The sequence below is a fragment of the Tamandua tetradactyla genome, chromosome 7, assembly GCF_023851605.1.
Source record: "Tamandua tetradactyla isolate mTamTet1 chromosome 7, mTamTet1.pri, whole genome shotgun sequence".
Taxonomy (NCBI): Eukaryota; Metazoa; Chordata; class Mammalia; order Pilosa; family Myrmecophagidae; genus Tamandua; species Tamandua tetradactyla.
The window spans coordinates 111010864-111023949 of record NC_135333.1 but is presented as its reverse complement, the minus strand read 5'-3'; the positions used below and the strand labels follow the sequence as shown (position 1 = coordinate 111023949).

Here is a 13086-nt window from a genome sequence, read left to right as displayed (position 1 = left end):
GAAGATAAATTCATTGTTTGCAGAGATAGAAGGGAGGGGAAAGTCTTTAGGAAATAGTGGTGAGACTTTATCTTGTGCAAGAAGGCATCTGATTTCAGTTGGCGGACTATATTGCTCTATTGATTTACCATGAAAAAAAGTCATTTTCACTATGAACTGAACCTATGGAATTAAAAGGGGTCTTGAATTCTCAAATTCATTCTTTAATTGTTGGGCAGCACAAATGACAGGAAAGTTGAGTGAATGCAGGAAGCAGAGATCAGGCTTGCTGTTTTTGTTTTATGGTAGGGCCTACCTGTCCACCTCAAGCTTCAGATAGATAGGTAGGTAGAGAGGTATATAGGTAGATATACACACATGCATATATATACAATATATGACTTTCTGTTGGTAAAGTATTTGGTGGGATCTAGCACTGTGCTTGGTATGTTGAATAGTTTTCTTAATCATGTATTACCTGTTCTTAGGCTCTCAGCATGAGCAGGGAAACAGCTGTGGCAATCCAGATGCGAGAAGGAAAGGTGGCACAGAGGTCAGTGTTAAAGTCAGCAGAGCTTACACCGTTGGTTCTCCATGTATGTGCTTTGATGATAGTCTACGTAATGACTCAGGTTTCAGTCACTGGTACGAAAAGCTTTTAATTTTTAAGCATACCGAGTTGGGGCATGTTAGCCATTGTGCTTTTGGTGCAAACAGGTTTAGGGAATGACCACTTAAGCTAAGAATTTAGTAATTTCTTCTATCCACTCCCTTTAGCTAGTCTATTTTGTAAATACAGCCAGGCCAGAAGGACCCTAACTTGTGTAATTTATTAGGCACTGGTTCTCAGAACTGTATTTGTTGTTGGTTTCTGTTCAAGAAGTCAGGCGGAAGACAGCTTGACGTCACCAGGAATAACCTTGAAGTGTATGGGAGCTTTGTCCTCTGCAGTCTGTGGGATGGGGAAGGAGGCCACTTTTCAGGGACTTTTAGTTAGAAGCAGGAATTTTTCCTTTTGTCTCGTTCTCCCTCTATAACTCTTGCCAGGCTCCATTTACTCACATTGTTTTTTATACAGAATTACTCTCACATCTCACACAGTTGGGTACTATCTATGTGCTAGGCTCAGACACTTATAAAAGGATATTTTTATTTTTTATTGATAATATATTCGCATACCATGTAATCATCCAAAGTGTACAGTGGTTCACAATATCATATAGCTGTGCATTTATCATCACAATTGACTTTTTTTTCTTTTTTGTGAAAAATAACATATATACAAAAAAGGAATAAATTTCAAAGCACATCACAACAATTAGTTTTAGAACAGATTTCAGAGTTTGGTAAGGGTTCAATTCCACAATTTTAAGTTTTTACTTCTAGCTGCCCTAAGATACTGGAGACTAAAAGAAATATCAATATAGTGATTCAGCAATCATGCTCATTTGTTAAACCCTACCTTCTCTGTATAACTCCACCATCACCTTTGCTCTTTTTCTCTTTAGGGGTATTTGGGCTATGCCCATTCTAACTTGTTAAAAGGATATTTAGATTTCTAATAAAGTACAGCTGATTAATATCTTCTTTGGCTATCGGTGAAAACTGGGATTTAAGAACTGATTGCCCACAAAGCCTCTAGGAAATTTAACATGGTGATTTACAATATGTAAATAAGTGTTTTCATTTATCATCTTACTTAATCTCATCACACCTATGTGGGATGGACAGGGCAGGTGATGTTACCTCTCTGACAGGTTCAGAGGGGTGATTTGGCCCAAACTTCCACAAACTATAGTTTAGCTGAGATTAGAACTGGGAAATTTATACTCCTAGTCTAGAGGTTAGCCATGGTGCTTGCTATTTCAGATTTCTTCAATCTTAAGAGGTCTGTAATATATAATTATTAGGTACCTTCTGCTAGGAAATAGCCTGAGCTCAGAGCCAGTATTATATCTCATGCAAGCAAGGATCTTGTTCTTTTGAGAAGTGATCATCTGTAAAGTGAACAAAGCTGTAGAAAGAGATGATAGTTTACATTTCAGGAGTTCTCCCTATTACTGTAAAAACTTTTTGTAAGTCACATCCAGCCTAGAGCCACAGATTCCACTGAGGGGGTACGTGTGGATGTACTTATGCGCTGCTTTTAGTGGGGGATTGGGAGCAGAGAAGGAAGGGGTATTTTAGACATGAACCAGTAACTGACAGTAGGTAAGAAAGCTGATGCTTAACTCCTGTTTTGCTTTACTCCATGAAGCCTTTCTATTTGTTTATCAAAGACTTAATCAACACTTACTATTACTTGGGATATGAAAATAAGACATAATTTCTCTCCTCCAGGAGTTTGTAGTTGAAATGGCCCTCTCAACAGATGACTTGAAAGGAGCAGGGAGTCCCAGACTACTAAGAAACGCTTTTGGGACAGAAGAGTTCCTTAATGGTTGGGATTATTGTCTAGTAAAATGGAAGACCTAGGCTTGGGTATGCAAGGGTGTTTTCTGTGTGGGAGGCAGAGGATGAGCTGGTCTGAGTGCTTGAGCTTGCCCCTGGTGGTAGTCTCTTCTCGGGCCACATGTGCATCCTATGTGCTCTGAAGCCCAAAGCCAAGAGCAGGCAAGTCTCCAAACCAAAGCCATCAGCCTGCTTCTAGAAACGTGTCAGCGGATTAGCTTATTGGCTTTTCCCCTGAGTGGCATTAGTGCTCACCCTGTCTCATGTTCACCATCTGGCTTTGTGTAAGAAGTCTTCGAGTGATCTCTCTTCAGCAGCCTGCTCTGTGCCAAGGCTTTCTGAAGGCTCTTTAGCTTTCTCACTTGTCAACCCTAGGGCTCCATGCCCTCCAAGAGGAGGTGGTCAGTCTGTGGACTACCACTGTTGTGTCCACATGTATACACATCTGGGATCAGAAGAATACTTTAGACCTGAGAGAAGAAAATCAGCTCAGCAAAGAAGAATGAGCCCAAGTGGTTAGTGGCCTAAGATTTTTTATTTTTCCCAAACTAACCAGTGGGTCTGTCCTTAGATGTGTTTTTAAGATGGAGTCAATCTTGTTACAGTGGAAGCTCTTTCTGCCTTTAAGATGATACAGTATTCCTGATTTTAGTGGAGAGAGATACGTGAAGGGGCTGGGATTTTTCTTCCTCATTGGAGAGCAAAGCTTGGGGGTGGAGGTGCTTAAATGAACTACCTCCTAGGGACCTGGCAGCTCTCTACTCCCAGGTTAATATACATTGGGCTAAATGCCTGATCCTCCTGGACAGAGTCCAGCCCCTCTGTAGAGCACCCTTACTATGGAGATGCAGCTTCTGGCATTAAAGGGCTGAGCCCTTTCCAGCTGCTTTGCTTTAACGGGAACCGCCGGCAGTGAGCAGCTGTCTTAGCCCGATTAGGAGGAAATGATTAATCTCTGCATGTTCTCATGACACTGTCCTGGAGACTTTGGGGGAAGATAACCCAGTGGGATGGGAAGTGGTTGGTTAAGTGGTATTGGAGTGCTAGGCCATCACCTCAAAATTGTGGTCCCAGATGGCCTGGTTTGTGTTTTGTTTTGCCTCCGTGAAAAAAGCGGGGTTCTCTTCTGGGGCAGAACTACAGCACAGAACTCTCCCTGTCACTGAGGGAGAGAAGATGGTCACAATGAGGAATGGCCTGTGTACTAGGAAGCTGATGTGGGAACAGATGTGTAAGAAGAGGTAAGAGCATAAGAAGGCAATGATATCCATCTCCCTTGAATAAGACTTGAGGCTCTCTAATATGGTCCCCACTTTTGGCCTTCCATTCTCCTTTTTATTAAAGTCCAACTAAAAGCCAAGATGTAAAGGAGAAATGAGCATTTCATTGATTAAAAGATGCATTTAAAATATATATATATTTTTTTAATTAATTTTTAAATTTTTAAAAAATATAACAACCAACACAAACACTCTTATCATTCCATTCTACATATATAATCAGTAATTCACAATATCATCACATAGTTGCATATTCATCATCATCACAAAATATATTTTGATATCTTGAAATTTAGACATTTTATAATCAATGTAATCTTACAAATATAATGAATGCAGTGTGTTTCCTTTCTTACTGTTTCATAAAATAGTGATGCATCTTTTCTTTTTCTTTTTTAAACTTTTGTAATTGTATAATATAACATGTATACAAAGCAAAGAAAGAAAAAAGCAATAGTTTTCAGTGATACATCTTATAATCAATGTTATTTGGGTTGGAAGTGTTAGTTATTTGTATATCCAGATGTGGAAGCTAGGGAATCTACCACTGTTGGGTAGATATTAAAACAGTCCATTCAGGTTGAGGGACACTGTGGTATAGGAAAAGCAAGGAAACCAAGGCTCAGTCCAAGGTCATCTACAGATAAATATGTGTAGGATAGGATCAAAATATATCTCATGTATGACTCATATATGACCCCCAGAGCCATCACATGAACCCCTGAAACAGGGAAGGGGGGGAAAGCCATCCTGAATAAATGATGCTTTAACTAAAATAATAGCACATCCTACTTGAGTTCAGCAATCATAGCATAGTACTGAAACTCATCCAGGATGCTTTAACATGTAACCAAAAAGATTAGAGGTGTTAGATATTCTGTGTGCAGGGTATTGGGAGAGTTTATTGCAATCCTTTATCCAATTTGTTAAATTCAGAACATCAGAGGGGTCCTTCCTCCTTAAAAGTCGAAGGCTATGCTTTGGGAACTGACAGAGAAAGGAAGTCTCATCTAACAGGGCAGATAGTAAGTAATGTTGCCCTGAGATGAGACTTGGCTAAAAATAAAATTTTAAGAATATTTTTCTGTGTTCGGGTAGAGAGAGGTGCTTTAATGGCTATGAAAATGTGTTCAGTTCCAGCATAGAGATAGCAGCAGAGTGCTTTGGGAACTCAGAAGGAGGAAGGGAGGCTTAGAAAGCTTTGGAGATTTTAACAGATCTCAAAGGATGGATGAAGCAACTAAAGAGAGCACAGAAGCATATTTTGGGCAGAGGAAATCCCTCTAGACTGTTGTTCCAGAATTGGACATCCCTGACTGCTATCCTGGCTTCTTCTCTGATCATAGGCTGGGCCCTGGCCTGACTGGGCCTTTCTCCATCTGTCCATGGGGTTGGAGTGCAGGTTATTGGTTGCTGCTTGTCTCTGGCCTCCTCCACCCCCAGCTGTGGCAATAGTCAATCCTGTGTGGCTTGATCAGAGCTCTGAAACATTGTATTTCATTTTCCCCCTTTTCTGCCTATTAACTGCAGCTTTTTAATTAGACCCCCCACTTTCCCTTTATCAACCAAGCCTCCCCTCCCCAGCTTTGCTAAATATGTGACTATGCCTCAGTGTAGCTGCCTCTCTCTGAGAAATGATTACAGATCTTGTCCTGTGCTGACCCCCTGCCACAGCTGCCCAGAGTGGCCACAGCTTGGCCGGATGCTTCACCTTGATTAGCCCTTAACTTCTCTCCCTCCTTCCCTCACTGTCTTCCTCTCTGACATTGCCTGGGCCTGACATTTTGCCATGGGTTAAAATTTTTCTTGAGAACCAGCTTTTTTCTCCTTGAATCTTTTCCCTGCACTCTACGGAGCATTGCCATGGTCATGGAGAACAGGCAATGGGTCCCTCACCTGGCCTTGGGGCTTGTCCCAGATCACTTGATGTCATTATAGATCTGTCCTTGGGAATTTCAGTGCTTTAGGGCTGTGCTACCTCTTCAATCCTGGGCTCTGGCGGCTGTTCCGTTTTTGTTTACTTAGTTTTCAAATGAAATTCCAAATCCTCAAAGCCCTGCTTTTCACCTCTACCATGAGCACTCCAGTGTTCCAATTCCTCTATTCTGAGAAGGCCTTTTGTTTCTCTTTCCTATGTTTGAATTTTGACTCCTCTTTCCTCTGGGATTCCTTTGTCTCCTCTCTCCTTCCCCCTTAGCTCAGGCACCTGGGCTATGGGAAGGAAGTGATCATTTCTGTAACAGCCTGAGCCTCATAAACTCCAGGGGGAGCAGCTGAACTCAGTGGCATAGGAATGGCAATCTACCATGATGATGGTAAAAATAGATACCACTGACTGAGAGCTGTGCATCAGGTGTGGTGCCAAATGCAGCTCATTAATTTTTCCAGCTATGTTAAGTGAGGGTTAATATTCCCATTTTACAGATGAGGAAAATGAGCTTCAGAATCCTTTATAACTTGCTCAACTCCCACACCTCAGTGCTGTGCCTGTATTTAAACTCTTTCAACCTCTATACTACCATTATGGAAGGGTTTTATTTGCTTTGCTTTTTATTTTGGGTGCACAGGCATTGTAAGTCAAGGTGATTTTCTTTGGAAAGTGAGTCTCTAGACCATTGTCTTGATCCTCAAGTCTGAGACCAAATGTGCCCCAGAGCCTTAGCCCCTTCCAGGGCTTCCCCTTGCACATTATAACCCCAGATAAGGCATATCCTCTTTCTACCTGGGAGTAGCAGGTTAAAGAATTGCAGTGGGAGTGGGGATGGAGAGGGAGGGCCTTCATGCCAGCCAGTTGGGTAGCAATAGCCTCAGGTCTGCTTGCTTCATCTGCTCCTGCTAAGACAATCATCAACATAAAAGGCTAATTGTATTAATCACCAAGGCTCCCATTCCAAGCTCCTCTCCCTTTCTGGAGAATTATGAATTGCAATTGCAGATGGCTCTACTGATTGAAGGCAGTGCTCAGCAGGGAGAGGGGCCAGATCAGATTACACACCATTAATTAAAAACTTCCCCTGACAAATTTGGGAGGAAGGGAACACACACTAAGGGCCTGCCTGGCTGGGTCTCTGTCCTCTGCCTCCCACCGCCCCTGAACGATGCCCAGGGGCTGTGACCTGAAGCCTGCTTCCCCCGTTCTGGAACTGCTGAGATTCCACTCTTCAAAGGCCAGCCCTTCCTTCATCCTAACACATGGCCTTTGCTTAACCTTCAGTTACCTATTCCTGTCTAACCTTCAGTGCTTTTTAGATTCTAGACTAGTTCCTCCCTTCTGAAGTAGGCCTCTTCTTGTTTTAGTCTATACTGACATAGGGAAGCACTAAAGATAAAAGCAGGCCCCCAGCTTTCTCTTCAGGTAAGCACCCTTGACCTTTTGGCCTGACAGTCCTACCACAGAGGTTAGACAGTGCTGCCCTGGAGTAGTGGGTGGAGGTTTTGGATATGCACCCCGTTCCCCAGCCAACCCTTCCTGTAAGCACAGGCTTCTCAGCTGCTGCCGTTTTGCCTCATTTGGAGCTGTAGTGCCTGAATTTTCCTCCTCTTGATCAATTGCTGCCTTCCCTCCTTTGCACTCCACTCAGCCTTAGTCATTCATTCATCAAACTTTTATTGAGCACCCAGTGTGTGCTCAGCTCTGGGGACGCAGAGATAATTTGTCAAGGAGCTTAAGATCCTACTGCAGGAGCTCCACCCCTGCCCTCTTCAACCCTCTAGTTCCTGCTCCCTTCCTTCCTCTGGTTGCAGCCTGTATAAGCCCCCCTGGGGCTCTATTTTGGAAAATTCTAAGCTGGGAGCTGGGGAGGCCTTAGGGGGCTATGGTACTAAGCTGGAAGACCTTTAGCAAGTCAATCACACCCTCTTGTGTACACACACACACACACACACACACACACACACACACAGCTGTCACTGCTTGTAAAAGGGCAAAGAATGCCCTGGGCACTGAGAGATTGAAGACAGATGAATGGGGTCCAGCTTGGAGAGGTGTACAGCACGGCACTGACGTTAGTATAGAAAGAACTGGGGTTCAGTGACTGCCTTGGACAGGCTGGGCTCTGTGACCCTGCCTTTGGGAGCCCCTCTCCCATCTTGGGACATAATGGATTTTTTTTTTTTAATGGATTTATTTGGCTTCTGCATTTCAGGATGCCATGGTGATGGGCACCATGGAGATGAGAACTGACTTATTGGCTCATCTCTTCATTCCAGGTTCCCTCCCAAGCCCCCATACCCCATACCCACAAGGCTTCCAGGTCAGTAGATAAGGAGGCAAGGCCCCTGATAAGCAGAGCTAGTGAAATGAGAGAAAAAAGCCTCCTCTCGTTTCTCTCCCTCTCAATCATTCCTTTCTCTCCTCTTCCCTCATCCCTCCCATTACCAACAGCAGTTGTATTCAAGCCTAATAATTACAGTAGCAGCAACAATCATCATTTATTTGGGTTGTTTTTTCTAGCATTTTAACTTCCCAGAGCATTTTCCAATTGCTTGTTTTCACAGCAGTCCATGGGGGAGGACTGAACCCCTTTTATAGCTGGTAAAGCCACGATCCAGATAGGACCCTAAGTCATGGGCAGAGTAGATTTATAGCAGCTTTTAAATATTAACAAACCAATTGAGACTCCATTAGTCCTTCAGAAGCACTGGACCTCAAATCTTGGTTTCCTGTAATTCCTAGGGTTTCTATCATCTTTGGGACATATTCAACAGCTTTTGGTGGCTCCCATTAGAGCTGAGAATCTGGATGTGGAGCCCTCTTTTTCTGGCCCAGGTCACTGGTTGAGGGATGGAATGAGGATTTCCCTTCTCAGGATTGTTCTTGTGAGTAGAATGGAAGGCAGGACAACACCAGGGAAGAGCCTGTTCTGGAAAAGGCCTGTCTAGCCTCAAACCTTCCCTTGCTCACATCTTGTCTCTCTGGCAGCTAAAAGCAGGTTCCTCTTTGTATCAACTCTTCCCTAGGGCAGGCAACTGTCCTGAGCACATGGAGGTGTGAGCAGTGACCATCTGTTGAGAGCAATCCTTGTCCTCAGGAAGTACCCAATCTGACAGGGGAGTCATAGCCCCTAAACCACGTGGCCTTCTGAGGAGCTCAGAAGGCCATCACAGGGACTGGTTCTTCTGGGAGCCTTGGCTCTTCTTCCCGTAGAGTAGAATGAGAAGTGGGGGTTCCCTGATGTCCCTGTAGTCTTCAGTCTCTAAGCAGAGTGGCTCACTGGACTCCAGTTCCCCTTACCCTAGGACATGGGACTCTGGAGGCCTTGAACTCCTAATGGGGTCCAGATGGGTGAGGGAAGGAGAGAACCATCATGATTTTCCCTGCCTCCCTCTTCTCTGTTCAACTGAGAGATGGGAAGGCCTACGGAGAGGAAACTGGACAGATACAGTCCTCAGATTCTATCTAGAAAAATGATGTATAGGAACAGGCATTGGCATCCCCCGACTATTGTGTTAAATCAAGAGGCCAGCCTTCTCCATCCTCTTGCAAAGATCCCCAGGAAAATCTGAAGTCAGATCAGACAAGGCATGCTACAGAGCACCCTTCTGAAGCCCAAGGGCAAGAGCCAAAGTCTATGCTGTCTCACACACACACTCCATTTCAGTGTCCCCTTCAGTGGGCTCAGATTCTGTCTTCTGGGGCTCCACCCCTACCACTCTCTCCTCCTCCGCAGTGCCTGTGAGGATGGCCAGCCGTTGGGCTAGGGTCTTGGTGTCGGGAAACAGGATAAAATTGTAGATCAGCGAAGCCAGGACAGCCCCCATCACGGGTCCCACCCAGAAAATCTGAGGAGGCAGAGAGAGAAGTAGGCAGTGCATGCAAGAGGTCCCAGGGTCATGGGGTAGTCCTGGGACCCTGGCCTGTTTCCTTAGCACAGTCTTGGTCTTCCAGGAACCCTTAAGCTGTCTACAGGGTGATAAATTTGAGAACCACAAGTCATGCCTCCTGAGACCATGCAGGTGAGGGGACTGTGGAACAGGGCCAGGAGCCAGCCTACCCTCTACTCCTGCCTCTTCCCTCTCCCCTTCCCTGTTTTAGCCAGGAGTCTTGGCTACTGCTGTGCGTTTCTCTGCTGGGATGTGTGGCTATTTCTGCTTTTCCTTTTTTCTTTACCAAAGTTTGGAAATTGGTCTGGTTGGAAAAAATGAATAAGGAAACAACCACAGACGTAAGGCCTCCCAATTTTTGCCAGTCCACTAGGTGTTAAAGGTGGTAAGAAAGAAGGTACAAACACGGATTCTTTCCCTGGTCTTCTGAGCTTTGGGAAACCTCCCCCGGGGAGTCAAAATGATCTCTGTGGACCCACGCCTCATGAAACCTATATCCTCAATCAGCACCCACCTTTGGCCCCCCTCTTCCCCAATGACTGCCCAGCAAAGGGTCTTACCCAGTGAACAGTGAACTTCCCAACGATGATGGCAGGACCAAAGGAGCGAGCTGGGTTCATGGAACAGCCAGTGAAGTAGATCTGAGGAGTGAGTGTAGGCTCTGGGTATGAGGAGGCTTGAGACAGGCCAGGGAGGGGACAGTTCCATCTGCCCTGGCTCAGAGCCCCGACCCAGCCTTGGTAACTGCAGCACCATATCTGGAGCTGGAGGGTAGGGCTTCCCCAGGGAGGGACCCAGTGGGCATATGTGTACAGTATCCCCTTTGCCCCTTACCCCAATGAGGTGGCCCAATGCCACAGAGATCCCAATCATGGTGGCTGGGGAGCCAGATGCCTGACGGCTGTCGGTAGAAGCAAAAACACAGAGCACCAGCTGCAGGGTCAGTACGAGCTCCACTGCCACAGCCTGGATCTCTGAGATGCTGCCCCGGACCTGGGAGAGGGGTTTACACTGGAGCAGATGCAGATTCTGCTAATGGATGGTGAGCCCCCCTAGAAGTGGGGGAACAGCTTACCAACTCCCAGCTGCACACCTTAAGGATAGGACATCCCAGAGGAGAACTGGGCTGGTGGGGTGTGTATCATCTCTGGACACCTGCTGTCTGCAGGAGTGAGTGTCCCCATCCCCCAACTCTGGCTGGGGCTAGTGGTTCAGGAGGAGGAGGCAGGAACTCAGGACTGGTGAGAAAGAGAAGGCTCAGAGTTGCTGGGGATGCCTACTTGAGAGGAGTATGGGTCCTGGAAGGTGGAGATCTGAGAAAGTAGGTGGAATAATAGATAATTAGGGGAATCTGGAGGATTGAGAGAGGCCTCACAGTGGTGGAGACCTGGAAGGAGGACTAGGGGAAAACAAGAGCCAGAGGACAAGGGGGTGGAGCTTGGGGAGGAAGCACAAAGTACATGGAGTGCCCCCTTCCATTACCCACAGCCTCAGCCCTCCCTTGGCACCCCTGCCCCTCGGTATCTGGTCCTTCTACTCGTAGGAGATCCCAATCCCAAGGAACCATCATGTGGTTTCTCCCTTTTACATCTATTCCTCACAACTCAATCCTATTCCTACTCTGCCTGGGCTGAGGCCAATATCTAATTCCTCTGAGTCCCTGGACCCCACCCAGAGCAGATGTTGAGATATGGGTGAGTTCTTTCCTCCTGTCTCCTTTTCTTCTCTGGGCTCACTCCTGGCCCCACCAGGTTTCCCTACCCTAGCACCTGCCATGTGCCCCTCCCTGCACTTACCATGTTGATCCCAAGGGTGCCTCGGGTGTCTCCTGGTGTGACCCCATAAAGCAGAGCAGCCCCCACAGTGGCCCCTGCCAGCTGGGCAGCCACATAGGCCACAGCTCGGGGCAGAGAGATGTGGGAGCCCACAAGGAAAGCCAGTGTGACAGCAGGGTTGACGTGGGCCCCACTGGCCTTCCATGTGACCTGCACTGCCATGGCCGTGGCCAGATTGAAGGTGATGGCAATCTGCAGCACAGAGGGAAGCGCTGAGGGCCAGCGCAGAGCCGAGCCCACCCCAAAGAACACATACAACCCCGTGGCCAGGAATTCGGCAAACAGAGCCCTGCAGATAGCTGTCCAGGGCCGGCACACCAGCACCCTAGCCCAGCCGCGGCCCTCCTGGCCCTCTGTGTGTCCAGGTTCTGGTTCCTTGGCCATCGCCTCCTTTGCACCAGGGCCTCTTCTGTTTTCCTGTCTCTGCTCCTCCTTGTCTCCTCTAACTTCTGGTCTCTGGCTGACCCTGTCTCACCCTCTGGAGGCTTCTCTGCCTTCCTAAGAGTTGGGCCAGTCAGACTGGCAGGGAACAGTCCGAGGGGCTTATGTGTGTCTGGGTGGGTGGGAGGGGTGTGGACGGTAGAAGGGGTGGGGCTTACATGCCTGCTTCACCCTGAGTTTACCTGAAAGATTGGGCTGGGGGTGGGAGGGCCTGGGCACTGAGCTGGAAACCCCAGAAAATTTTCCAAGGCCAGGCAGCCTGACTAGTGCTATGGGCAGAGTCCCAGACTGAGGGCTGCCGGTAAAGGAACAGTGGTGGGGGTGGGGTGGAGTGGGGGTTCGGGGGAGAAACGGGGGCTCCAGGGAACTCATGTCCCATGGGTTTAGTTAGGACAGAATCACTCAGAACCCCCAAGACCACAACCCTGGGAGCCCAGGGCCCACCTTGGGGGTTCCTATGCATTTTGGTTGGTGGGGACCTCCTGTCCTGGTCCCCCTCTGCCTCCCGGCTCAGCCTCCAAATAGGCTGACAGAATACTGTGCCCCTAAACCCAGATGTGAAATTAGGCTCTCCCCTTTATTGCCCCTAAAACCCCACTCACAGAAAGCAGCTGTGAATAGAATCAACTTTACCAAAGGCATCTGTGGGGGTGCCAGGAGGGAACAGGTGGAGGAGGCTTTATACCGCAGCTACTCTAGCTACATCAAATCACATACCTGCACTCATGTCCCTCTGCTCTTAAAATGGCTGTAGGTTGCCCACCACCAAGAATTCCCATGGGCCCTTCACCCACTTCTCCGGCCCCCGCCTTCCCTGCGTCTCTCTCAGCCCAAATTTCAGGCTCTCTTCCTCTCAGGGCCAAAGACACTCCCCTCATTTCTCAAATGGGGCAGCTCAACCATTTATGTGGCTGTGTGGGCCTGAAAGAAAGGCCCCCATTGCTCCTCTTACCACCATATTAAGGTATTTTCCCTAATAAAGGAAAATACCCCTTCCTTCCTCCCTCAGAAGGATCTGCTGTGCTATTGAAATAACCACATCTGGGTGCATTGACCTCACCTCTGGGCATATCTACCTGCCCGGTAGATATTTCCCAGTTGTCCTGGTGCCCCTCAGATGAAACCTGTCTCAAAATGGGCTCCCCCATTCTCCCTCTGCCCCCCTCACACCTGAAACTAATGCACCCCTGCTTTCTTCAGCCCAGTTAGTGGTACCTGAGAAGTATCCTTGACCCTTCTCTCTCCTCCTCCGATCCAATAAAAATCAAGTCTGCTGA

At 47.2% G+C, this 13086-nt stretch overlaps 1 protein-coding gene across 1 annotated transcript; it reads right to left on the bottom strand.

Annotated features, from left to right (window-relative positions):
- Positions 1-6554: 6554 nt before the first annotated feature.
- Positions 6555-11839, bottom strand: AQP6 (aquaporin 6; the record flags this gene model as incomplete). The annotated part of the gene is made up of 4 exons (XM_077170851.1): positions 6555-9491; positions 10094-10174; positions 10368-10526; positions 11330-11839. Coding segments are annotated over 4 exons (963 nt in total), but the record flags the coding sequence as incomplete, so codon positions are not given.
- Between the last annotated feature and the right edge of the window lie 1247 nt (positions 11840-13086).